The 27057-nt window shown below is 41.5% G+C and overlaps 1 protein-coding gene across 2 annotated transcripts in view; it reads right to left on the bottom strand.

Annotated features, from left to right (window-relative positions):
• Positions 1 to 218: 218 nt before the first annotated feature.
• wdr25 (WD repeat domain 25) overlaps positions 219 to 27057 on the bottom strand; it is a 93774-nt gene continuing 66935 nt past the window's right edge. Inside the window, exons 3-7 of one of the 2 annotated variants that reach the window (XR_005946275.1) lie at positions 24487 to 24617; positions 13537 to 13707; positions 11591 to 11731; positions 7176 to 7364; positions 1190 to 1365 (exon numbers count right to left, since the gene is read on the bottom strand). Coding sequence is in view for 1 of the 2 variants with exons in the window: in XM_041214390.1 (XP_041070324.1) it covers positions 1144 to 1365; positions 11591 to 11731; positions 13537 to 13707; positions 24487 to 24617 (665 nt within the window). In the remaining variant the exon portion in view is untranslated. Of the gene's footprint in view, positions 1366 to 7175; positions 7365 to 11590; positions 11732 to 13536; positions 13708 to 24486; positions 24618 to 27057 lie in introns of both variants that reach the window. The other variant, XM_041214390.1, reaches the window with a different exon arrangement.

The following is a 27057-nucleotide window of genomic DNA, read 5'->3' as shown; positions in this document are numbered from 1 at the left end:
GCAGTATTATTTTAAAATGATTGAACTAAACTGACATTGACCTTAAATTGATCCCATAATTTACAATAGGATATTATTTTTGAATGTACTCCATAATGCAAAGACATTTCTGAAAAATGTAGAAAGAAATTCATGGGTCAAGAAACTAAATAGTAATAAAAGGAAACAGCTGGTTAACATGTGGTTAATACACCCAAATATTAAAGAAGGAATGGAAATTTTGAAGTAAAATAAACTTTAATTTCTTTCTTTAAATCAAATAATTCATAATTTATTCAATTTTATGAAGACAGAATTTTATACTGTCAGGTTCAACAATCTCCTTTTTTATATTGCACAGAACAAGGCTTGCCTTTGTATCTGGCTGTCTTAATTACTGATCAGCCCTGCAAGCACGTGGTTCCTTTATTGACACTTCCGTTCAGTTAGTTGAAGGCCATAGAGATCTGGCTAATGTTTCCAGAAATTGTTGAGCAAGTTAACAAAAATAGCATAGAAGTAGATTCACCAATATACAGTTAATGGATCAGTGTCATCTACTGACACATGGTGACAGTCATGGTAAATTGCTGTCTATTTTCACATCAACAATGATATTGTATGTTGAAAGCTATAAATACATGTGGCATCAGTCTTTTGAAGTTATAGTTGCGATTGTAGGTTTCCAACTTCTGTAGTGAAGGCTCCACTACTAAAATCAAATGTACACAACTCGGACAACTTGCTTAATATCGCAATCTGTTGAAGTGTTAGCTTGTTTCACTGCTTCAGCGTTTTTTAATGCATAAAATGATCATTAAGTGGTATTGATTCTCTTCATCGTGACCATTATTTAAAACTACAGGATAATGGAGGTATTCATTACACCTAAGTCTTACCTGCACTGCAAGAGTATGGATATATTGGCGTCAATCCTTCTTAACCACTAATCTTAGAATGCTGGTTCTTTAGCCTGGCTTGGTCTTCATATTATACCTGATAATAAACCTAATATGCATTGCTGAATTAATCAGTGCATAAAGGGAAATTAATTCTGCATTTTGATAATTTTCTGGGCAAATGTGATTTCTTTTATAATTAAGGGATAGAATAACGAACAATAATGTACACTTATAGCTCAAGTAAGCTCCCACTTACAGGCCATCATTGCCACACTTTGATTTCTCCACTCCAATCACAAGTTGCAATAATAGAGGGGTGTACAGGGTGAAATGAGACATTAATACAGGCCTGCTCATGGGCAGGCAAAGTATGAATTAGTTTTGAATTCAGATAGTTGTAAAAATAGACTGTCCCATCAGCACTTCCTGTGGCAATGAGAGTCCCGTCGGGTGAAAATTCACAGCCCACTGCATATCCTTCCACCTGTAAAATACAGAGAAATTAATTTACCAAACATGTTGATGATGGTTAACGAAGCCCTGTCATTGCATATGTTTTTCTATTAGTGCTACATATTGGAGCAAATGTTTATATTTTATTGGAGTTCTGCAATATGCAAAACCAAATATGAATATTTAAGTTGTTAAATCTTTATCTGTGACAAGGGGTCTATTTAGAAAAACAAAAAGTTTGGAAGCTCAAGCTCTATAAGTAGGTGAAATGGTTCAATCCCCAGAACCCATCTTTAGCTGCTTCATCAATGTTCTTCTCCCCATCATGAAGCAGAAATTAGGCTGTTTATTGATCATTAGAGTGTTCAACTCCATTCACAATTCCATAAATAATGAAGCAGTTCATGCTCGCATGCAACAAGAAAAAGGCAGCATCTAGGCTTCTGCTGATAAGTAACATTTGCACCACACAGGTGTCAGGCCAATTCCAGCAAGAAAGAGTGTAACAATTTGCATTTTTATAGTACCTTTTATATAATAGAAACGTACCAAGGGATTCACTAGGAGCGACTATCAAATACACAGGCAGTTCCCATTATAAATGTGGGTGTACAAATTTTCATGGAAAGGTTGATAGGTATGCACATGTATATGCACTGCAGCAAGAAGCAAAGGGAAGGAAAGGGAAATGATAGAGAAATGAAGAAGTGAGCAAGACAGAAAGTGAAAGGGAAACATACAAAAAAATCTATATAAACAAAGAGATATAAAATATAGAAACCACAGGAATAATATGGGTATCAAAGACAAAGCATTACAAATCTAGAAAAGAGATTCTGCTGAAGCTCTGTGGGCCCAGATACTAATACACTTCTATAATTACTTCTTTATGCTATCCTACTTTGTTTTTTTAACTTCTCTATGGCTCCACTACTTGACTTGAGTTGTATCTTTGACATTTGATCATTAACTGGCTATAAACCAACTCCAGAATCCAATATTCAGCCAAGTATAGACCAAATTTTGAATAAATTGATCTTCCAAGCACATATTTCAAACTAATATTAATTAAGTTAAAATGATATGGGAGAATTAAATGCTCAATAACCTTTCATCCTAGCAGTCCAGAAATACTGGTTCCATTAGAACAAATTATCCAATCGATGCTGCCCTAAGTGTTCACTCAAATAATAAGCTGAAATGATCGGTCTAGATATTTAGAGCAAATGACAAAGACTATTAATGCATGGGGTGCTGACTGCAGCACAACTGTTTCAGATCTAACAAATCAAATAATGCATTAAAATAAATATGTTTCCATCATAAATACAAAAAAAAAATGCCATGTGCAGCTTCCATCCCCCCAATTTATCTTATTCATATTTGAATATCTGCTTGCTGCTCGATATAACTACCAGGAGTAAAACAGAATTAATATTGTTACAATACACTCCAATATATATGCTTGTGATTTCAAGTTGTTTTACAACATGTTACATTCAAAAGTCAAACTGTTCACACAGATCGTTAATAATGTTACTATTTAGGGTGGAATCATCCCAGGTTTACACTAATTGCGGTAGCGGCCGACTGCGATGGTGGGTTTTCATGCCATGTCGTCCCAAACCTGCCACATTATTTATGCATTTTCGGGAAACACGCCATTTCTATGGTGGATGGGCTGTCATTCACCTTGCCGCTTCATCATGCCGGGCACTGTGTTTAAAGTCCAGGTGCACACACACATCTCAGTGCTTCCAGCCCACGACTGCTGCAGAGAAAATGTCCACTAAAGGCAAAAAGACTGCAGCCCCCAGGTTCAGTAACGCATCACTGGAATGCCTTTTGGATGATGTGGAGTCCCACTGGGATGTCCTCTATCCCTGCTCTGGCCGCAGGATGGGCAGTGGCATGACCAACTAGGCTTGGGAGGTGGTGGCAGCGGTGGTCAGCGCCAACGCCCTTCAAAAGAAGACAGCCACCCAATGCCATAAGAGGATGAATGATCTCATCCGTTCCGTCAGGGTGAGTCACTCTTCTCATCACTCAACTCTCACATTCACAAATCCTTCACACGTACACAGGGCCCTCACTCACTGCCGGTTCAGGGGACATCACCATTTGCTTTCTCACAATCACCATCATTGTCCTCATCCCGTCCACTGGACCACTCACCACCCACACATGCCAGGCATATTTATCATCTGGCTAGGCAGGCCTCCTGCTTGCAGTTCTCCAGCTCTATTTATGCAGGACAAGCTGGCACACAAGAGGGAGAGGTCGCTGACTGGTGGGGGAATGCCTGAAATCAAGGTCTTCATGGACTTTGAAAACAGAGCCATCCAGCCAGCCGGCGAGGATCTGGATCGCTCCTGACGGTGAGGTCGGCAGTGCTCTACCAAGTGAGGGTCCAGTAGAGCAACATCCATCAGACAACCATGCTGTGACTGATGTGTCCTGTTTCACAGGTCACTGCCATACACTAATCATCTCTCCCTGCTTTCACAAGTACACCTGGGAAACAGCTGTCGAGTCCATGACCCAGGGTCTCCAATCAAGCCCCGAGGAAAACTCGAGGAATCTGGAGGCACCCTCCCTGAAGTCCTGTCACAGCACTAACCCACACCCTCCACCAGCGCAGAGACACAAATGTCAGTGGGATCTAGCTTTAGAATAGCCTCAGGATCACAATCAGGTGAGCACATCACACTGTCTGATCCACAGCAGGCGGCAGCAGGATCTTCCCTGATGTCCGGCACTCGGAGAACTGCTGGAAGCCATAAATTTGTTGAGTCCGAGTCAGATGATGAGTGGACTCGGTCACATCACAGTTTATTTTTATTCATTTATGGGATATGGGCTTCGCTGACTGGACCATCATTTATTGCCCATTCCTAGTTGCCCTAGAGAAGGTGGTTGTGAGCTACCTTCTTGAGCCACTGCAGTCCATGTGGTGTAGGTACAGTGACAGTGCTGTTAGGAAGGGAATTCCAGGATTTTGGCCCAGCAATGTGAAGGGATATTTCCAAGTCAGGATGGTGAGTGGCTTTGAGAGGAACTGCCAGGTGGTGGTGTTCCCATCCATTTGCTGTTCTTGTCCTTCTAGATGGTATTAGTAATGGGTTTGGAAGGTGCTGTCTAAGGAGCCTTGGGGAATTCCTGCAGTGCTTCTTGTAGATGGTACACACTGCTGCTATTGTGCATCGGTGGTGGGGGAGTGCAGGTTTGTGGATGTGGTGCCAATCAAGTGGGTTGCTTTGTCCTGGTTGGTGTCAAGCTTCTTGGGTGTTGTTGGAGCTGCACTCATCCAGGCAACTGGGGAGTATTCCATCACACTCTTCACTTGTGCCTTGTAGATGGTAGGCATGCTTTGGAGAGTCAGGAGGTGAGTTACTCGTCACACTATTCCTAGCCTCTGACCTGCTCTTGTAGCCACAGTATTTATATGGCTAGTCCAGTTCAGTTTCTGGTTAATGATAACCCCTAGGATGTTGATAGTGGGGGATTCAGTGATGGTAATGCCATTGAACATCAAGGGACAACGGATGGATTCTCTCTTGTTGGAGATGGTCATTGCCTGACACTTGTGTGGTGCGAAAGTTACTTGCCACTTGTCAGCACAAGCCTGGATATGGTCCAGATCTTGCTGCATTTGGACATGGACAGCTTCAGTGTCTGAGGAGTCAAGAATGGTGCTGAACATTGTGCAATCATCAGCAAATGTCCCTACTTCCAACCTCATGAAGGAAGGTCATTGATAAAGCAGCTGAAGATGGTTGGGCTGAGGACACTACCCTGAGGAACTTCTTCAGTGATGTCCTGGAGCTGAGATGATTGGCCTCCAACAACCACAACCATCTTCCTTTGTGCTAGGCCTAACTCCAATCAGCAGAGATATTAATTAATATTCTTCAAGACGCCTAACACCTCCTCTTTTTTGATCTTAACATGATCCAGGCTATCTACACACTCTTCCTTAGACAAATCGACCGCTAAGTCCTTTTCTTTGGTGAATACTGATGAGAAGTACTCATTTAGTATCTCTCCTGTTTCTTCTGGCTCCACATACAGATTCCCACCTGAGTGGGCCTACCCTTTCCCTGCCTACCTGCCCCGGAAGAGATCCCAACGATCCAGATATCGGAAACCCTCCCTCCTACACCATCTGTTTACTCCTACTACACTGTCATGGATAGGTGCATCAGCGGCAGGCAGGTTGGTGAAGATGAGGTCAAGTATGTTTTTCCCTCTTGTTGGTTCCCTCACCAGCTGCCATAGACCCAGTCTAGCAGGACTCAGTCAGCTCATTCAGTAGTGGTGCTACCAAGCCATTCTTGGTGATGGGCATTGAAGTTCCCCCACCCAGAGTACATTCTGTGCCCGTGCCACCCTCAGTGCTTCCTCCAAGTGGTGTTCAACATGGAGGAGCACTGATTCATCAGCTGAGGGAGTGCTGTACGTGGTAATCAGCAGGAGGTTTCATTGCCCATATTTGACCTGATGCCATGAGACTTCATGGGATCCGGAGTCGACGTTGAGGAGTCCCACAGTAACTTCCTCTTGACTGTATGCCACTGTGCCGCCACCTCTGCTGGGTCTGTCCTGCCGGTGGTTCAGGACATACCCAGGGATGGTGGTGTCTAGGACATTGTCTGTGAGATTTGATTCTGTGAGGGTGACTATGTTAAGCTGTTGCTTGACTAGTCTATGAGACAGCTCTCTCAATTTTGGCACTGAGTTGCTGCAACTGCAAAGGCAAGCTCAGGAACATCAGGAAGGGATGTCCGCTGCACTCCTCAGATTGCAAAGTATGATGGAGGAATTCGTCCACCTTCACTCTGAGGTGATAGCGTTTGCATGCCAATGCACCGAGGCCAACACTGGTAGGATGGTGGCCGCCATGGAGACCTTGATCCAGGACATTGGTCCTGCACCGCTGCACGAGCTCAACTTCATCACTGATGCGATATTTGGCCTCCAACAGTATGTACGCGAGTGGGGTGCTAGGCAGCTTGATCTCACTCCAGCTACCCCTTCTCCTCAATTGTCAGCTTGGGGCTCTGGGGCACCCACAGGGAGGATCAGCAAGCGCACACCCCAGTGCCATCCATCCAGGTGACTCCGGGAGTCTCCAGCCCATCTGAATCCCCCCTTCCTGTGACCTCAGCAGCTCTAGCCCCACAGGCTGAGAAGGGTGCCACTGCCACACAACAGGACCCCAAAAACAGGCCAGGACCCTCTAAGTCTCGGCCCTCCAGAAGACCCCCACCAAGTTCATCACAGTTAGGGCAATGCTGTCAGCAGGCTGCCTTCACCTCCGCTGTGGATGTCCAGGGAGCACCAAAACATAGCAGCAGGGTTAGGAAAGTTAAGAAGAATTAGTTGCACAGCCTGGGCACGGGTGTTAATCACTTGTACATACTATTCACTATTGTCAATAAACTCTCAAGAATGTCTCCCTGTCTATGGCTCCTTGTTCTGATGAGCAGTGTTCGTGTCACAGATGTGAAACCTTTCTGCACAAGATAAAGTCAGGTGTTGCAAACCAGGGCCTCTTCCCTGTGCTCTGTGCAACCTTCAGACCAAAGTGATGGTATGGCCTCACAACTGCTGGACGCATTACTGATGCCTGTACCTCAACGGTGCACGTCATTGCTGCCAGAATGTAGTGGGCAGGCGCCACAGAGTCCTAGCATTCTCTGTGTGCTCTTAGCACCTTTAAGAAGGGTCTGTGACTGACTGGTCCCCTAGATATGCGCAGTGCTCGGTGACACTGGTTCTCAGTCATCTACAGAAATGAAAGGCGGCGTCTATTGACCCTGGGTATCACTAGGCACCGACCTGCAACGGCTCACTCTTCCTCTTCAGTACATATGTGGGAGCCCCAGCTGCCCCTTTTTACAGAGCTTGCTACTCCTGCCTCTGCGCAGCCAGGAGCCTCAGTCACCCTCTCCTCCGTTGTCTTCGCTCTCTGTAGACCATCAGGCATACAGCTTGTTCTCCAGGCTCCATGATCCTGATGTACTCCTCCTGCAGGATGAAAGAGAGGCACGTGGTTAGCTTTGATGTACAAAGAACCTGTCCTGTTAAGTATGAAGGCCCCTTAACACATCGCGGAGAGTGCTGGCCATCACTTTGATGGTGAGAGATTAGTCCAGTGCATGGCTGCCTGAAGCCCCACCCACCTCTGCCCCACTCCACCCAACCGATTGGCAGCAACTTTGACAAATTGCACTGCATGCTGTGCTCTCAGCTCAGGCGTGGATATACTCCAAACCCGCGCTGCACGGCTGCACTGTTAGCTTGAACCATGGGAGAGACTGGTCCAAAATGGGATGCTGACAACGCAAGGGGCTATGAGTGCCTCCAGCAATGATTGCTCCATGGCCAGCTTTAGCAAGGAGATCACACAGTGTGTGCAGTCGTCCAACTGTTCTGCAGTCCACTTAAACACTCATTAGTTTACAGTCTGTGCCTGAGGGTTGAAAAGCTCTGGAGCACTTGGTGGCACTTTGATGCCTCTGCATTGCTTGAGTGGGCAGATAAGCTAGAAGCCCAACTCCAATTATATCAATGTAGTTGCACCTGAACTGTCTCAGGTGCAGAGGAATGGCCACTTTATACAGGTTTCCATAGTGCGTGGCCGCTTCCTTCATCTACCCTACTCCGCCCCACCACAAACACTTCTGCGTTATAATCAACGGCGGGGTTGCCCTTGCTCCCCCCAACCCACATTGCCTCAAGGACAGGGCTGCCCTTGCATACCCCCACAATGCTCCTCAAGCTTGAGGTTTAACTGGTGACCAGCTATACAACATTGTTGTGCACTTACCTCCGAGTTCCCCTCAAAGTGCAGCCCGCCAAGTGCAGGCCTTTTACGTGCCGTTGTGAAACACGTCAGCGTGCTTTCCCACCAATGTGGACGGACGGAAAATCCAGCATGGGGGTTGGGGGGATGATTCCGGTGGACTGGCCTAATAATAATATGCAGATGTATTACAATGAGCTTCCCAACGTCCGATGGCAGGAAACACAGCCCGACATTGGCGGGCTGCGAGGGCGATTGCGAACTGGTTTCACGCCATCACCACATTGTCCACTCATGTCACTGAACATGCCAGACACCGGTGGGCACAGAAAATCCGGACCTTAGTGTCTCAGTGGCACATAAACTTTGCTGAAACATTATTATGGTTAATATGTTATATCTATACCACAGAAAATGCAAGGCATATAGGTTAAGCAAGAGATGGAAGAATAAAACATCAATGTGGAAATGAGATACTAAGAACAGACAGACGTAGATCTCTATATGAGATGTCCATCCTCCTTTCAACCCCAGTGACCTAAATTCCTTGTCTCATATCCAAGCAAATAAAGTGCAATTAGTCCTTAACTGCTCTTAACAAAAAGTATGCGTGGACCATCAGTGTCATGGACCTTGGATCTATTATGCAACATAAGTAATAGGATATAGGATGTTCTAATAATCTCCCAGAATAATTTTGTCTCAAGTGTGTCGCTGAGGGGAGGCATGGCTATGCCTGGGTGAGATAGCAGGATTTTTTTTGAAAGTAGGATGGTATTTGGGTATGAGTTCTGCCAGACTAAAGGTCTATATTCCCAATAAAGATCAAATAGAAATACTATTACTTCCAATGGCCTAACAATTCAAATGAAAAGAAAAACAATATCGTCAGACAAAAACTCTAAGCCCAAATTGTATCAACAAGTTCATCACTATTCACTGCAACATTCCAACAAACAATTACAAGCACAGAAACAACTAATCTGTTTTCACTGGTCAAACTGTGAAAGAGACTAGTTCTGGAAAAATAATTGTTGTTTTCTGTGTTCTATCAAATGACCTAAGGCACATGCTTTCGAAATAAGGAGTGGTCCATATAAAAAATGTAGAAATATCAGAGGATATTTGAATGTTCCCTCTTCTCCTTCCCAGGCCACTGCTTCGTCAGAACAAAAGACAGAAAACCATAAGGAATTATGTCTGGCAGAACAGTTTCAGAAAGTACTGATGAATATACATTGCACCAAACGTTCTAACAAGAATATAGGAGAAAATACCTAACTTTAACAAAATAGGTGATAAAATCTGAATGAGATAAAACTGTCAGTTGTGCTCATTTCCAATAATTTAATTCTGTTACATGAAGCTAAATTATATTCACAGTAAAGTGCAAGAAATTATTTCAGAACATAAGAAATAGGAGCAGGGATAGTCCATTATGCCTCTTGAGCCTGCTCTGGAATTTAATAAATCACAGCTGATTTTCTACCTCAGCTACATCTTTCAGTGCCATCCCCATATCCTTTGATTCCCCTAATACCAAAAATCTATCAATCTCTAACTTTAACATATTCAATAACTGAGCATCCACAGCTTACTGGGGTAATGAATTCCAAAGATTCACAACCCTTTGAGTGAAGAAATTTCTCCTCATCTCAGTCCTAAATAACTAATCCCTTATTTGAGATGTCACCCCTTATTCTAGAGTCCCCAGCCAAAGAAAACATTTTCCTAGCATCTACCCTTTCAAGCCCTTAAAGATTTTGTATGTTTCAATATGATCACCTCTCATTCTTCCAAACTCCAGAGATATAGTCCTAGTCCACCAAATCTCTCCGTATTGTACAATATCCTTATCTCAGGAATCAGTCAGATGAATAACCGCTGCACTTCCTTTAAGGCAAGTATAACCTTCCTTAGGTGGAGATAAAAACCGTTCACTTGCAACAAAACATTTATTTTCTTGTACAGTACGTAATTTCTTTGTAACAAAAGCTACATACCATTTGCTATTCTATTCGTGCGCTGTACATGCATGTTAAATTTTTCATTCATGTAAAAGAACCCTCATCCCTGTAGTACCACCATTTTCAAGTCTCTCACTGCTTAAAAATATTCTGTTTTTCTAGCTTACCTACGAAAGTGGATAACTTCACACCTCTCCACATTATATTCCATTTCCTGCATTCCTGCCCACTCATTTAACCTGTCTAAATCCTTTAGCAGCCTCTTAGTGTCCTCCCCATAGATTACTTTCCAACCTAACTTGGTATCATCAACAAACTTGGAGACATTACTCTGGTTCTCTCATCTAAGACATTTATATAGATTGTAATTAACTGAGGCCTAGGTACTGATCCTTGTGGTTCCCCACTAGTTACAGTCTGACAACCCAAAAATGACTCACTTATTCCCACTTGCTGTTTTCTGTCTGTTAACCAATCCTCAATCCATGCTAATATATTACCCCAAATCCCATGAGCCACAATTTTGTGTAATACGCTCTTGTGCAGCACCTTAAAGATTGCATTTTGAAAAACCAAATACACTATATCCATTGGTACCTCCTTATCTACCCTGCTAGTTTCATCCTCAGACTTGACAAACATGATTTCCCTTTCAGAAATCCATGTTCTGAAAATCATAATATGATTGGGCAAACAGACTACTTATCACGTCCCTAATAATAGATTGTAGCACTTTGCCTACTACCATTGATGTCAGGCTAACAGGTGCAGAGTTCCTCATTTCTGTCTCCCTCATTTTATGCTAGGTTACATTTGTTACCTTCCAATCCGCTGGGACTATTATAGAACCTAGGGGATTCTGGAAGGTCAAAACCAATGCATCCACTATTTATGTGACCACCTCTTTTTAAACCTTTGGGTGTGGGCTATCAGGTCCAGGGGATTTTGGGGATCTATCAGCTTTTAATCCCATTAATTTCTCCAGTACCATTTCTTTATTAATATCTTTAAATTTCTCATTTTTACTAGATCCTCCGTTTCCCAATACCTCCAGGATTTTTTGTGCCTTCTACTGTGAAGACAGATACAAAGTATTCATTTAACATTTATCCATGTCCTTTGAAATACTTGAAGGAATGTTTCAAGAGGTATGGGGGGAGTGCAGGACCACAGCGTTGAGGTAGAGGATCAGCCATGATCATATTGAATGGCAGAGCAGGTTCGAAGGGCCAAATTACCTTCTCCTGCTCTTATTTTCTATTTTTCTAAGATCTGTAAGATGGAAAAGCTGCTTTATAAATAATTTTTACGCTACGTACCTGGCAAATGATCCGTTAAATCCTAACTGTTCATCTCATCATAATAACTTGTTGAAGGTGCTCTAGTTGGTTTTTTTGACAAGTGAGAAAGATGGGCATTTGCTGGACATATTCTTGTTTAATATTCTTTCTCTAATAACAAAATAATCTATTGAAAAGTACCTTATGCCCTTCATATCGTTTCCTTTTGTTCATCCTGTATGGTCGCTGCGTAGAAAATAGCACCATATAGTTGCCATTGGTTTGAGCAACAAAGACAGATTCTTTGGGGTGAACAGCCAGGCACGGGATAGTGTATCTTTCCTAAGGTGGGGACAGGAGTTTAAAAAAAACTATTAAATTCTGTGTAGATCCACAACAGAAATGCCTCAAACTGTTTTAGCCAATAAATAGTTAAAGACGATTTTCTTCAGGGACTTTGTAATTTAACTGCTTTCAAAGAAATAGGCTGGCATAATTTCTTTTGTATACAATACATATCACTGTTCAAAATTCTCACTGGCCTATTTCCATTCTGGCAAATGAGCTTAGTCTAGGTTGAAAAATTGCAGTAAAAATGTATTTTGATTCCTAAACAATAGTGTGCCATTCATCTTATCCTTCTTAATGAAATGTTCTGACATCAAAAATGTGCTTTTCAGCTTTGCAAATTTGCACTTGTTATGCTGCACTGCATTATGGAAAATAATTTTCTGTCAGTTTCTATTATTAAATACTGCAAAGATATAATTAACATTTCACCATGCATAAAGCTAGAATGGATGAATTACTTTCAGCAGTTGCCATACTTAGGCATAATTGATGCATGGTTAAGCATCAGCCTAGATTTTATTGCAGCTGGACATCTCAGTGTGCCCCGTTAGACTTTTACCTCACCCTTCAGCTTGAAGAATCTTTGCCCTGCAAGTGCTGGAAATATGGGTTAACAGCATGACAAGGGCAATAAAGCATCAGGGACCTTGATGAATGACAGGACCAAGTTTCTCTCCCTAACCAGGGTTAAGGATTGTGAAACAAATAGAGGGATAGGGAAGGGAATAGCATGAATTAAAATCAAATCAAAAATACAAAGAGAGAGAGAGGGAAAATGGATTGGATTTAGAGGAAAAAAAACAGAAAAGTAAGAAAAAAAATCAAGTTCTATATTTTAAAAGTTTTGTTAATAGCAACTTATGACTTTCATCAATGAGACTCCACAGTTTTAACTATTCCCTTTCTATACAGGATAGTTTGAGTGGCATTGCAGGACCATAAATCTCGATATTAGAAAGGTACTTACACTCTTAAGTACTAGCCTTGACTTTCTGCGGCAAGTGTTTATTGTGCAAGTGCAGCAAGTTCTTGACACTCAAACATGTTGAGGGCAAGGGTAATGATGCAGTGACACAAATCATCCAGTAGCTTGTTGTGATTCACAATTCACGGGGTAGCTCTTCAGTGTCACAAGTTGCTGGTTGGTTTATACATTAATAACAGTATGCGCATTAAACTGTCCTTTATCTTGGCAGCAAATCTGGGCCAATATCTTTACTTCCAAGCCCTAACAGAGAAATGGAAAATTTATGGCTCAGAAAGAGGCCACTTGGCCCATCATGTCGACGCCAATTGAAAGAGCTGTCTGGTCTAATTCTTTCTAGCTCATGGTCCATAGCTTTGTACGTTACGGCACTTGAGCTGCATATCCAACTGTTTTTTTTTAAATGTGATGAGAGTTTCTGGCTTTACCACCCCTTCAGTCAGTGAGTTCCAGATGCCCATTGCTCTTTGGATGAAAAAACTCCTCTAATCCTTCCAGAAATTACTTTAAATATTTGTTTCATGGTTATTGGCCTTCTGATAAGGCATCTTGTGGTTTCCCATGCAGTACTGGAAAAGCTAAATGTAGTAATATTTCAGGTCACATTAAAAGACTGAGATTCAATTGGAAACATTTTACTGCAGTACAATCAGTAGTTGCTACAATTGATTAGGCAACTATAGGGCAATAGCTCAGTTGCAGTATTATAACCTTTTAAAACTTCACATACCTCTGCAGTGTAACTTAACAGAAAATACTTGATTTAGCCGATCGCAATACATAAATGAAAACATACATCTGTTAAGCTTACATGGAATATTTGATTGGATATTTTTGCAGAAGTCTGGAAATCCCAGGCAATGATTGTACGGTCTGCTGAGTCTCTGCTTACAGCATCTGTGCTGGTAAGAAATTCCTTTCCACCCGGAAGAAAAAGAATGTCAAGTGTTTGTTGAATTCCAGCATTGTATTCATTCACTACCTGGAATAAAATAGTAAATACAATTTATAGGCCATATTAAAAACATTTATTTCCCTCCACCCCAGGCACAAGGAGCTTTCTGATAAAAGATTTTTCCTGTGCAGTGATCAGAATTTTTGAAAGACATCCGCAACATTTGTTAAATTCCCTTATGGGTGGCAGGCATTGTTGGCAAGGCCAGCATATGTTGCCTGTTCATAACTTGAAAAGGTAGTGGTCAGCCACCTTCTTGAACCACAGCTGTCGACAAAGTGAAGGAATTCCCACAACACTATTTCCAATTCTGGGTGTTGTGTTACCTGAGTTATCCTTTACTTCTAGACAGTTGATATAATGGATGTCATGGATTTCAGAGATGCTGTTAAAGAAGCTTTGCTGAGTTGCTTAGTGCATCTTGTAGTGGGTACACACTGCAGCCCCTATTTTTCTTGACCTCACTTTTACTAAAGCTCCATGAAGCCACACATGGTCAAATGCTGCCTTGATGTCAAGGGCAGTCACTCATAACTCCGATATTTATCTCCTTTCTCCAAGTTTGGATCAATGTTGGGTTATGACCAAGTGAAAAAGTGCAAAGACTCCCTCTTTTTTCCTGTCCTTGGTTGATCATTTCAGGTTTTTTTAAATTTATAAGGATAAATGTGTCAATTCAGTCTCACTACTTAACCATTTACATGCTGATTGCAAAGAACTAGTCAGACAAGCTTTCTTGAGTTTAAACAAGGGGTTGGATTTTATTGTGCTAAAAATACAGATAAAGAGTTCACTGATTCTAAATCCTTGGTGCTGTTGTTCATGGTTGAGGTAGTTCTTAAAGCTATAGTTCTTAGTTTTTCCTCTTGAAAACACTGCTATGGAATTTGAGGTCTTCTTTTGGATTTATCTGTCTGTTGTCCACACTATGATTTAAGCAAAAAAAGGGTTCAACTTAGTTGAGAGAGAGAAAGAGGCAAGCAGCCTTTATGCTGCTTTCAGATGTCCCTTCTCCAGGCTGCTCCAAAGCAGGCAAGATTTCGTAATAAAAGAAATTTCAAAAAATTGGATTCAATCACATGACCCCCGCTTTCCATGATGATTGGGTATTCCACAGAACATCATTGTCTGGACAAACCTTGGCTATTTTGCTATGGCCTAGGTGATTAATTTTTTAATGTCCAAGCTATCACTTCCGAATGACTCATTTTTCCATGTATTTTGCTAGGAAGAAAAGTATCAACAGCTCCAGGGGTAGCCACTGTTTCTGCAGGCTCTCTATCTCCAGCCTGACAGAATGGAATGCAGCTATATAGTGGTGGCAGCCATTTTAAGTTTGTGTCTTTGTTTTAACAGTTGAAACTGCCTTTTTAAAAAAAGTTCCAAATGTGAGTTCAGCAAATGAAATTGAAATTTAATATTTGATATCAACACACCTCTGTAACAGCAGTAATAAGATCTGGAACAGAGTGATCCAAACTGAGCATCGGTGAGCAGGTTATTGTTGACTAAGTGCCACTTGATAGCACATGACCCCTTCCATCATTTTGCTAATGATTGAAAGTTAATTAAGAGTATAGTATACTCTTTGAACACAGTTCTCATTAACAACATGTCCCCAGCACAGTGCTTTACATGCAGCACATACCTGGGCAATTATCCACCTTATTGGGTCGATGCCAATATTGCAGCTGTACTCAAACTTACTTAGTCTTAGTTCTTCTGGTCCCATATGGGACAATGGGCAGCAAGACTCCTCCACCGGTCCCAGTGCATTGAAATCTATTTTTCTCATGTCCAGCTCTTGTAGGTCCTTCTTAAATGTGCTTCACCAGGTCTACTTTGGCCAGCCACACCTTCTGCTTCCTTCGGATAGTGTCCATTCTAATGCCGCTCTGATGGGGCATACATCTGAGAGGTGAAATGTGTCCTGCCAGCCACAGTTGTCTCTCTGTCATGATGTCCCGCAGGCACCTCTAACTATTCCTCTGGAGTACTTTTTCATTAGTGATGCTGTCTCTTCGTGTGATTTTTTAAAAAAAAATTGTTCATGGGATGTGGGCATCGCAAGTTTTGCCAGCATTTATTACCTCCCTAGTTGCCCTAGTTCAGAGGGCATTTAGGAGTCAACCACATTGCTGTGATTCTGTAGGCCAGACCAGGTAAGGGCAGATTTCCTTCCCTAAAGGACATTAGTGAACCAGGTAGGTTTTTACAACAATTGACAATGGTTTCATTGACTTTTAATTTCAGATTTTTATTGAATTCAAATTCCACCATCTGCATGGCAGGATTTGAACTGGGTCTCCAGAACATTGCCCTGGGTCTCTGGATTACTAGTCTAGCGACAATACCACTATGCCATCACCTCCCCAGATGCCCAGGATTTTACTTAGGCAGCACTAGTGAGACATCCAACTAGGTGACGCCTTTGCTACTCTATTCCATTTCTTGCTGGCAAAGATTGCAGTTGATACTACTATGGACATGTAAAGTCATAGCTTCATGGCCATGTTGATGGTGTTGGCTGCCCTGACCATGTGGAACCACTGGAAGATGGTAGCACAGTGGTCTTGTCACTGGACTAGCAATGGCCCCAGGCTAATGCTCTAGGGCGATGGATTCAAATCCTGCCACAACAGCTGGTGGAATTTAAATTCAATTAATAAAATCTGGAATTGAAAAATAGTCTGTTTCATGGTCACCATGAAATGATCAGTGATTGTCCTAAAAACCCATCCAGTCCACTAATGTCCTTTAGAGAAGGGAGTCTACATCCTTATCTGGTCTGGCTTACATGTGACTTCAGACTCATAACAATGTGGTTGACTTTTAACTACCCTCTGAAATGGCCTAGCAAGCCACTCAGTTCAAGGCCAGTTAGGGATGTACAAAAAAATGCTGGCCTTGCCAGCGACATCCAGATCCCATAAAAGAATAAGATCGATGCTGCTTTGCCAATTCTTGTTGTGGACATCGATCTCTGCAGCCACCAGCACCCCCTCCCCAACCCCGAAGATGTTGCTTCCCAGAGAAGGGGAAGTAGTTAATATCTTTGATAACCGATGGTGATGGGAGGGCCTTGTTGCTGTCCACTCATCATCGTCTCACAGCTGATGCATACACCAACACTGGTGTTGCTACTTTCAAGACTGGTGATCATGTCTTGGAGTGTGCATGATTCTACAGCCAGCAAGGTGATGTCTTCTGCAAAATCCAGGTCTGTCAAGTGGTGTTGCTGCCATGGGCTGCCAAAGTCTGTACCCATCATCACCTTCTTCATGACAAAATCAAGAACCTAAAGGAAAAGGAATGGGGAGAGTATGCAGCACTGTCATTGACTCTGTAATGATGTTGACGGAATCCATGATGCCCACGTTGGTCTTGACGCAGCAGCTGGAGTCATGGTATAAGGTTTTGAACATGTTACTATGCCGTGACAGGGTGCCATGCTGTCTTGCGATATACCAGAGTGACTGCCAATGAACACAATTGAAAGCCTTCTTGAAATCATTGAAGTTGATAACTATTGGCTTCTGATACTCTAGATTCCGCTCTATGATGTTCCTGAGTGTAAAAATCTGCTTGTTGCATGATCTGCCAACCCAGAAACCTGTCTGTTCTTCACAAAGGGTACTGTACTTCTGCTTTCAATCTGTTAGGAGCACTGTGCTGAAGACCTTATCCGGCACTGACCTTAGTGTTTTGCCTCTCCTGTTGTTAGTCCCTCAGCTTTTCCTTCTTTCGTAGCTTGACAATTACTCCTTGACTCCAGTCATCCAGGGCAGCATCGTAGTTCAGATCATGTTGAACAGGTCTGTGAGTTCTGTTGTAATGGTGTTCTTGCCATGTTTCAATAGCTCTTGTTAGAAAGATATAATGTTATTGGAATTTATTGTAAAACAGTGGCATCTGTGTCTATGTGTGTGTCCATGTGTGTGTGTGCATGTGCGTGTGTGCGAAAGAGACTTAATTGGCTTAAAGACAGCTGGTCTGAGGGCTTTGATGTATTAGATGAGCTAGGTTTGAAATGTTAAGTAGCTAAACATGGGGGAAGTTTAGAATGTAAGGTGTAAAAGGACACTTGCATTTTAAAATAAACTAGGCTAGATTGTTTTCAAAGGAGAGGTGAAATGTGCCACTTAGCCAGGTGAAGTTCAGAAACAGTGTGTTTATTTTTCCCAAAGATTACTGGTAAAATTGGTACAATGATAAATTTTTATGATCAGGGAGGTAAAGTCCAAAGACATTGTGAAACAATGGGAATTTGCATTCAAAGGGGAAAATATGTATAAAGGAGAGAAGGCTGTGCATAAAAGCAGGAATTCTAAGATCTAACAAGTATGAAACGCCTTCAGCATCTATGCCTGAAGCTGCCGTCTGCAAAGAACTGAAGTTAATGAAACTCAGTTTGAATTGGATTGGTCTGGACATCATGTTTCTTTGCCTGGATCTTTTAACATCTATGTGTCGTATTGTTGCCTTAACAGAAGTGTCACTGGGAGTTAGATTAATTAGGGGATTTAGAAGTTATTATAGTAGTAATTTGTAGACATATATAAGTGCATTAAAAAATTTCTCTTATTAAATGTTTAATTTAGTTTTGTAAAAACCTATAGGGTTTTATTACTACTGAATTCAAAGCCTGCAACTTGAAACATACAAATTGCAAAAATAGTTGTGGCAGTTGTCTCAAGTTTCCCTCTGGGATTTGAACAACTCAGCATTTACCATCAGCTGTGCCATAACCCTCTGCAATTATTTCATCAGTCCAGGTGTCTTGTTGATCTCCAGGTTCTTGATGGCTCTTTGTTCATCTGATCTGACAGTTTCTTCCAGGTTGACATTCAGCTAAAGAACAGTGCTGTCATCGAACTCGACCATGGAGCTGGGTTGGGGCTGAGGCTGTATGCAGAGGCGTGTCCAATTCTGCAGCACAAGTCTTCAGCACTGCACCCAGGATATTGCTTTGTACCATAGGCTTTGCTGTATCCAGTGCACATAGTCATGTTTTGATGTCACATGAAGTGAGTTGAATTGGCTAATTGACTTCTGCGATGGTGAGGACCACAGGAGCAGGCCGAGATGGATCATTCAATCAGCACTTCTGGCTGAAAATGATTACAAATGCTTCATCCTTGTCTTTTGCCATCATATTCTCAGCTGCAGCATTATCAAGGATGGGGATGTTCAAAGAGCCTCCTCCTGCTTTTAGTTGTTTAACTGTCCATCACAATTCATGACTCAAGGTGGCAAGGCTGTTGAGCTTTGATCTGATCCATTGATTGTAGGATCACTTACCTCTTTATATATGGCATGCTGCTTCTGTTTAGCATGCATGCAAGTCCTGTGTTTTAGCTCCACCAGGTTGGGAATCTCATTTTCAGATAGACCTGGTGTTGCTCCTGGCATTCACTATACTCCACACTAATCCAGGGTTGATTGCTTGGTTTGACGGTAATGGTATAGTGAGGGATGTGCCAGACCATGAGGTTGCAGATTCTCATGGAATTCTGCTGCTGGTGATGACCCACAATGCCTCGCTGGATGCCTAAGTACTAGATCTGTTCTGAATCTATCCTATTTAGCATGGTGATAATGCCAAACAACATGACGAAGGGTAACCTCCGTGGAAAAACAGGACTTTGGTTCCACAAGGACTGTACAATGGTCACTCTCATTGATAATACTGTGGCCAGATGCACCTGAGACAGGTAGATTAGTGAGGCTGAGATTAAGTAGGTTTTTCTCTCACGTTGGCTTTCCCACCACCTGCATCAAGCCTGATCTGGCAGCCATGAACTTCAAGGCTGGCAGCTCGGTCAGTAATAAATTGACCAGTCTTGATGATGGACATCGATGTTCCCCAGCCAGAATATATGCTGTGCCTTTGCTGCTTCTTCAGGTAGTGGTGGGATACTGGTCTGGGACATTGGCTGTGAGATTTGATTCTATGAGTATGACTTGGTCAGGCTGTTGCTTGGTTAGTCTGTGGGACAGTCAATTTTGCAAAAGTTCCCAGGTGTTAGTGAGGAGGATTATGCAGGATTAACTGGGCTGGGTGCATCTTTATTATGTCCAAATCCAATGCCATGGTCAAGGCCATGTGATCCATCCTGTTTTATTCTCATCATAGTTCGGTACAACTGCGTGCCTCACTAGGCCATTTCAGAGGACAATTAGGAGACAACCAAATGGCTATGGGTCACAGCTTTAAGCACAGCAGATTTCCTTTAGTGAACCAGATGGATTTTTATGACAATTCGGTAGTTATTTCAGATATTAAATTTCCATCCCAGACTTACTTAATCAATTGAATTTAAGTTCCTAACTACTGGAATTTGAACTCATTGAACTCTCTGAATCATTACTCCAGACCTCTGACTATTGCTCCAGCAACATAGCTACTCTGGATTACTAGTCCAGTTGCATAATCATTATGCTACCATTCCATCTGAAAGAGTTTATGGATTCACATGACATTGCTGGGCTTTAGTAGCCTCTGGAGACTTAGGTTTAGTAGCAAAGTTGATAAAATTCTGTCATGTTTTGGGAGAGGACCTGCAACTCCAGTTCTGAGGCTCCATCATATTTCCACTGTGATATCTGTGCCACTGGGGGAATTTTCAGGGGTCCTCGGGGAACTTGGTTTGTATAATGATGTGGATTGGTGCAGACACTAGACCATAGGATGCTTAGTTTATCAAGGTCAATCTACTCCAGAATGTTTGCAAGGGAGCAGCAAGCCTGTGTCTTCAGCTCTTTACCACTTTACTGGTGTGCCCAAAAATGCAAAGTGTTATAGAACATTTAAACATATGTGCTCTCACAGGCAGGATTGCCCCTTACAAGAATCAAAAAAGGCATTACTCCATTAAGGTCAAGTGAATAGGTTCCCTCAGATAATCAACCACTCCAGTTTTGTTTGAAGAAGTAAGTGATACAAAGGCAGGATCTGAACTGCCCAGCAAATTGTGGACTGAGTAGTAGATGAAGCTTTTTAAACTGAATTGTGCTGGATGATAAGCTGCTGGTGGAAAAATCAACATTCTAATACCCATATGGTATATGAGATGCCAAGTAGCTTGTATTATTTATTAAATTAATTTACATTAAAATGTCTCCATGCAAGCTTATCACTATTTTGGTGGGGACTTGTGCAAGAAGCAATTGTACCTGTCAAGGCATAATTAGTGAACCCTTTTAAACATTCCTGGAAGAGGGCATTTTTTTTTAACATTGTAAGTGTCAGCCTTGGCTCAGTTAGTAGCACTCTTGACTCTGAATCACAATGTTTCGGGTTCAAGGCCCACCCCAGGGCTTGAGCACAAAAATCAAGGCTGACAGTCATTTGTAGAACTGAGGGAGCGCTATAATGTTGGAAGTGCCATCTTTCAGATGTGACATTAAACCAAGGCTACACCTGCCTGCTTAGGTGGATCTATTTCGAAGATGAGCAGGGAAGTTATTCCCGATATCCTGGCCAATATTTATCTTCCTAACCAGCATCACAAAAAAAAACAGATTATCAGTTCATTATCACCTTGCTGAGTGTGGGACTTTGCCAAGTGCAAATTAACTGCCACATTTCCTACATTACAACAGTGACTATCCTCCTTCAGATACTACGCCCTAAGAGGGGTTTGGCGACCATGGGCTTTCACTGGATTAGTCCATGATTCTGTTTGAAAATACTGCAGTAATTTGTCATAGGCACTATGGCTGACCAGGAAACTCTCCCGCTCTTACCACTTGTCATTAGGTGCATTGGGAGGATTTGCAGGCTGACAATCAACCTGTTTGGCCACGTTATGAACGCACCTTCTATGGCCATTAAGTTCTGAAATAGGACTTGAACCCAAAACTTCTGGCCCAGAGGGGGGAACGTTACCATTGTGCCACAAGACCTACAATAGTAACTATACTTCAAAAAATACTTAATTGACTGTAAAGCGATTTGAGACATCTGGTGGTTGCGAAAAGCTCAGTATAAATTTAAATATGTTTTAAAGTACTGTTCTCTCACTTCCAAAGATAAAAGTGCCTTAAAATTAGCCAAAATAGCATTTTAAAATAAATATTTAAGTGAATCATTTATCTACTATCCTGAAGCACCTCAAATTCAAAACACATGGCTTTTAACTTTCAAAGAAAAGCATTTTTTTTAAAGCTGTTCATGGAATGAGAGCGTGCTGGCAATCTCTGATTGCCATTGAGGTGATCTTGGTGGGTCGCCTTCTTGAATCGCTGCAGTCCTTGTGGTGCTGGTCCATGGTGCTGTCAGGTTCAGAATTTAACATAAATGCGCTTGCCTTAATTTCTCTACTTAAAAAAGATTGAAAATGTGGTTGTAAAATAACCCTGCAGTAGATTTTTAAAAATTATTTCCGAACAACATAACCTTGTGCCCCAAATATGAAAATGGCAGGCAAATAACAGAGTATAAAAAAAAGTGCTTAAAACAATAATTAAAACCTGTAAATGTATGAAAAATCATCTCAGTAACCTTTGCAAATAATGTGCTTAAACTGGAAACTAAGCCTCCAACATTACATAGTTCTGCATTTAGTTCAATAAGCATAGTTCTACTTATTGGTTAAGAGTAATACAAAATTTCTTTTGTCTTTTATACTTGTTTGAAAAAAATGCAATATGTCCAATGAAATCGAGATTCTGAGTCCTATATGTTGTGCTTCGATCTGGACCCTAGGTTGTGTATGAATTTTGAGTATTCATTCCAGAATAGATGGGTTGGTGGAGTGGGCGGTAAAGTGGCAGATGGATTTTAACATAGAGAAGTGTGAGGTCATACATTTAGGGAGGTCAAACAGTTACAGGGATTACAAAATAACTGGGAATATACTAAGAGAGGTAGATGAAGTGAGAGATCTTGGTGTACAAGTACACAGATCCCTGAAGGCAGCAGTTCAAGTAGACAAGGTTGTAAAGAAGGCATATGGAATGTTCTCCTTCATTTGTAGAGGTATAGAATATAAATGTAAGGATATAATGCTTGAATTGTATAAAACACTGGTGAGGCCACAACTGGAGTATTGTGTGTAGTTCTGGTCACTACATTACAGGAATGATGTAATAGCTCAGGGGAGAGCGCAGAGGAGGTTTACAAGAATGTCGCCAGGGTTAGAAAAATGTAGCTACAAGAAGAGATTGGATAGGTTGGGGTTATTTTCCTTGGAACAAAGAAGGCTCAGAGGTGACTTGATTGAAGTGCACAAATTTATAGGAGGAATAGATAGAGTGGAAAGGATAAAATTGTTTCCCTTGATGGAGAATTCTAAAACCAGGGGACATAGATTCAAGATAAGTGGCAGAAGGTGTAGGGGGGACATGAGGAAGAACTTTTTTACGCAGAGGGTCGTGGGTGTCTGGAATTTGCTGCCCAAGTTGGTGATAGAAGCAGAACTTTAAACTCTTTTAAAAAGTACCTGGATCTGCACCTAAAGTGCTGTAAGCTGCAGGGCTATGGGCCGGGTGCAGGAAGATGGGATTAGAAAGGGGACCTGGGTGTCCTCGGGCTGGCATGGACAAGATGGGCTAAATGGCCTCCTTCTGTGCTGTAACTTTTCTATGGTTCTAATAAGGAGAATGTTACCAGACTTCTATTTAGACTCTAGTTGCAGCACCAAAAGCCAAAGAAATAGAATTCATAGAATGCAAATCTTTCATCATGATTTTCTTCTTTATAGACAGATGTTTAGTTATTCATGGTGAGTTGCAGGAAATACTGTTTTATAATGGCAGAATTAAAGCATATGCTGCAATTTATTATTATATAACATGGAGACTGTTTATATCTTCACAGCCCTTTCCCTACTGGGTTATCTTGAGGAAGGCTGTGCAGGTGGAACTCATTGCATCCTTGGCCCATCTCCTATGGTCACAAAGTTAATTCTGTGGGGAAGTATCATTCAGAGGCAAACTTGAGGTCAATTAGATCTGGTATTGCTCAGGGAAGTTTTCCATTAAATTGACAGCCGTTTATCCCTAACAGATAGGCCAAGGTAAATAAAAAAACAACAGAACTGAAAGTTGTTCAGTTGTGATTTGTTGTTGTTTTATGAGTATGATATTTGAGCCAACCATAAAGCATTAAACTTTAAAATGTGATGGACATACAAGATGTAAGACTTCTAATATATGTATAAATGTGTTGCTGGAGTATACAAAGACCAATGCTTTATTATAATAATGATTTAATATTTAGGAACAAAAGATAATACAGGAGTTGTTTTTGATAACTTTTTTTGATGCACTCTTCAATGTTGAAGATGTCCCTGCACAAAATCCTCTTCAGTTAGAAACATCAAGCACAGTATAAGAGCTATCTAATCTGCCCTAACCTCAGTAACAGAGGTTTATTCCTCCTCCCAAACCTCTATTTACCATTCCCAAACTAATCATCCTCATGGCCTGAGTGAATTTGCTAGTTCAGTGCTGAATCAGGAGCATTCATGTGCAGTGGTTCTGTGTCCAACATAAATATTCAAAGCCAGAGATTGTTCAACACATCAATCTTGGCTGGATCTTAAGCCAGCTTCCAAAATGTCAAATGCATTGTGCTGAGCCACTGAATCAACCAATATTTTGAATTGAATTATGTTTATAATAGAAAAAAGGGAGAAAAAGTTAGCTTTTATACTTTTATCTTGATGCTTCCATCAAAGTCCTAATCTCTCTGTGAAGTTTATATTGCTATACTGATGGAATATTAAATCTCACTTCATCTCAGCTGTTTCAAATTACTTCAGATCAAAAGTGTGTGTAAGTAGTAAAGTATGATTGTACCTGACAATTTCTTGTATCCCATGCTTTCACTGTTGAGCTGAATCCTCCACTCAAGAAGACATTTTGGTTCTCAGGATTGAATGCCAAGCGAGTGATTTGACATCCATTATGAATACTGATGATTTGTTTAGCTGCATTAATAAAAATGAGACTTTATTAAGTGCAAATTAAGAACTTATAAAAATCCTCTGTGGTTTACGCTCCAATTTAATCATCTTGAAAACACAAAGCTGGATATTTAAGTTAATGAGAATATTTGTGGCTTCCTTGATGGTTTCACTGGTTGGTACTGAACAAAACAATTTGGTACGGTCTCAGGTTTGGTCCTGTTTTGTAGGGACTTGAATAATCTTAACTGGATAGCAGTGAGAATAGAAGTGAACAGTGTTTCTTTAATAGGGAGTGGGGAAAAAAAACATCAGCTCAGGATTCCACTCCTGGGCATTACCTGATGACGTACGCTGCAAAGTGCAGAGGCAGATGTCAGGCTGTGATACTCTCTGAATGAGTAACTTTCCAACACTCACTGTTGTGGTTCATGCACAAGTAATTGTGTGTGTCAACTCCTTGTGGAATTGAAATCCTTGTGATAATGTTCCCAATACTATATATTTAGCACCTGCTGTGTTTATTGAATGATGTAAACTAAAAATACAGTCACTTTTAAAGCTCTCAAGTGACCTGGCTGCGAGAAGGTTGTGGCTTCATCCATTACTGGGAACGAGGTGGGGCTGGGTGGGGGGAGATAGGGTGCAGTTCTGATGCAACTGATTAAGCCGACTAGAGTGGATGGAAAGTAAAAGCATTCTGTTGAAAGCTGATATTTAAATACAAACAATCTGTCATTATACAAGTTGTTATTTTGATGCCACTGCATACAGTCATTTTTTTTATTTAACATTTGCGCTAAATCTGGCAGAAATATTTTCTTTCTGGTAATTTTATTGTAAATCTGGTGAATGATATGCCAGGAAAGGATATAAATTGTACTGAGGAATTGTTGGATAAAATTTGGAACACAACTATACACCCACAATGAAATATGTAAAGCCATCGAATCAGAATCTGTAGTTCTAGCAGATGAAATTAAATCAATGAAAGATTTTGGGGGGAGCTCATTGACAAATATCCTAACGAGAAGTGCTGCCTCTGGCTTGGCCCATTAGATATGGGAAACCAGAAACACTTGGCAGTACAGTATCTACCTGCCATTCTGATGGAAAGCTGCAAGGAGCAATAATTGTCACTGCAGTAATCACTGTTATATAATGTAAAGGAAAGAAGTTGTTCACTATGTCAAGCATGCAGTAATGGAGCACAGTCTCCTCGTGACTGGCTAAATTTTAGATGTTAGTATACAAGGTGAAGTGAGGAAAAGTGACACCTGTATACTTTTCCAAATCTCTGGAAGGGAAACTCAGAGCAGTGGTTTGCATTAGGCAGAGTAGGTCTGGAGGAATTTTTCATATTGTACAAACAAGCATTCTTAACTGTGTGAGGGATAAACTTCTCTGATGGCAAGTCCTAACTAGAAGTCGATGGCCTGAGGACTCTTGGCCCATATTTGTGTGCGCCATGTAATATAGCAGAGATATATATAAAAACAAAGATCAGGAAAACATGCAGCAAAAACAATAATGGGAGATTTTTATTTTCATGTGAACTGTTATGTTTCTCCCAGTTTGAGTAGTAAAGGGAGTGAATTTCTGGAATATATTCTGAACAGTTTTCTAGGACAATATGTTTAAGAACCAACAAAAGAACAACTTTTTCTAGGTTTAGTGATGAGCAACTAACAGAATTAGTGGCAAGGGATCATCTTGGAAATATTAGATTTGGGAGGGAGAAGGAAGAATCACAAAAAAGGTTTCAGCTAAAGTAAACTTCAAAGGAATGAGAAATAATTATCCTTGCACAATGGGTTAAGCTGTTATTGGGTAACAGGGATCTCCTTACAATTGCATATTTCTGAGCACCTTTTTTTTATTCTTTAGTAGGTGTTACTGGCAAGGCCAGCATTTATTGCCCATCACTATTTGCCTTTGAGAAGGTGTTGGTGAGCTGCCTTCTTGAACACCCACAGTACTGTTAGGGAGGAGGTGCCAGGATTTTGATCCAGCGACAGGAATGTTGATATAGTTTGCCAAGTCAAGATGGTGTGTGGCTTGGATGGGGACTTACAGGCGGTGGTTTTCCATACATCTGCTGCCTTTGTCCTCCTAGGTGAGGAGGTCGCGAGTTTGGGAGGTGCTGTTGAAGGAGCCTTGGTGAGTTGCTGCAGTGCATCTTGTAGATGGTATACACTGCTGCCACTGTGTGTTGGTGGTGGAGGGAGTGGATGCTGAGGGTGGTGGATTGGGGTGCCCATCAAATGAGCTGCTTTGTCCTGGATGGTGTTGAGCTTCTTAAGTGTTGTTGGAGCTGTACTCATCCAGGCAAGTAGAAAGTCATTCCATCACACTCCTGACTTATGCCTTGTAGATTGTGGACAGGATTTAGGGAGTCAACATGTGAGTTACTCACCTCAGACTTCCCAGCCTCTGACCTGTTCTTGTAGCCACAGTATTTATA

This window comes from Carcharodon carcharias, chromosome 20 (assembly GCF_017639515.1).
Source record: "Carcharodon carcharias isolate sCarCar2 chromosome 20, sCarCar2.pri, whole genome shotgun sequence".
Lineage (NCBI taxonomy): Eukaryota > Metazoa > Chordata > Chondrichthyes > Lamniformes > Lamnidae > Carcharodon > Carcharodon carcharias.
Note: the sequence above shows the minus strand (reverse complement) of the source record. Positions and strands in the feature narration are given on the sequence as shown.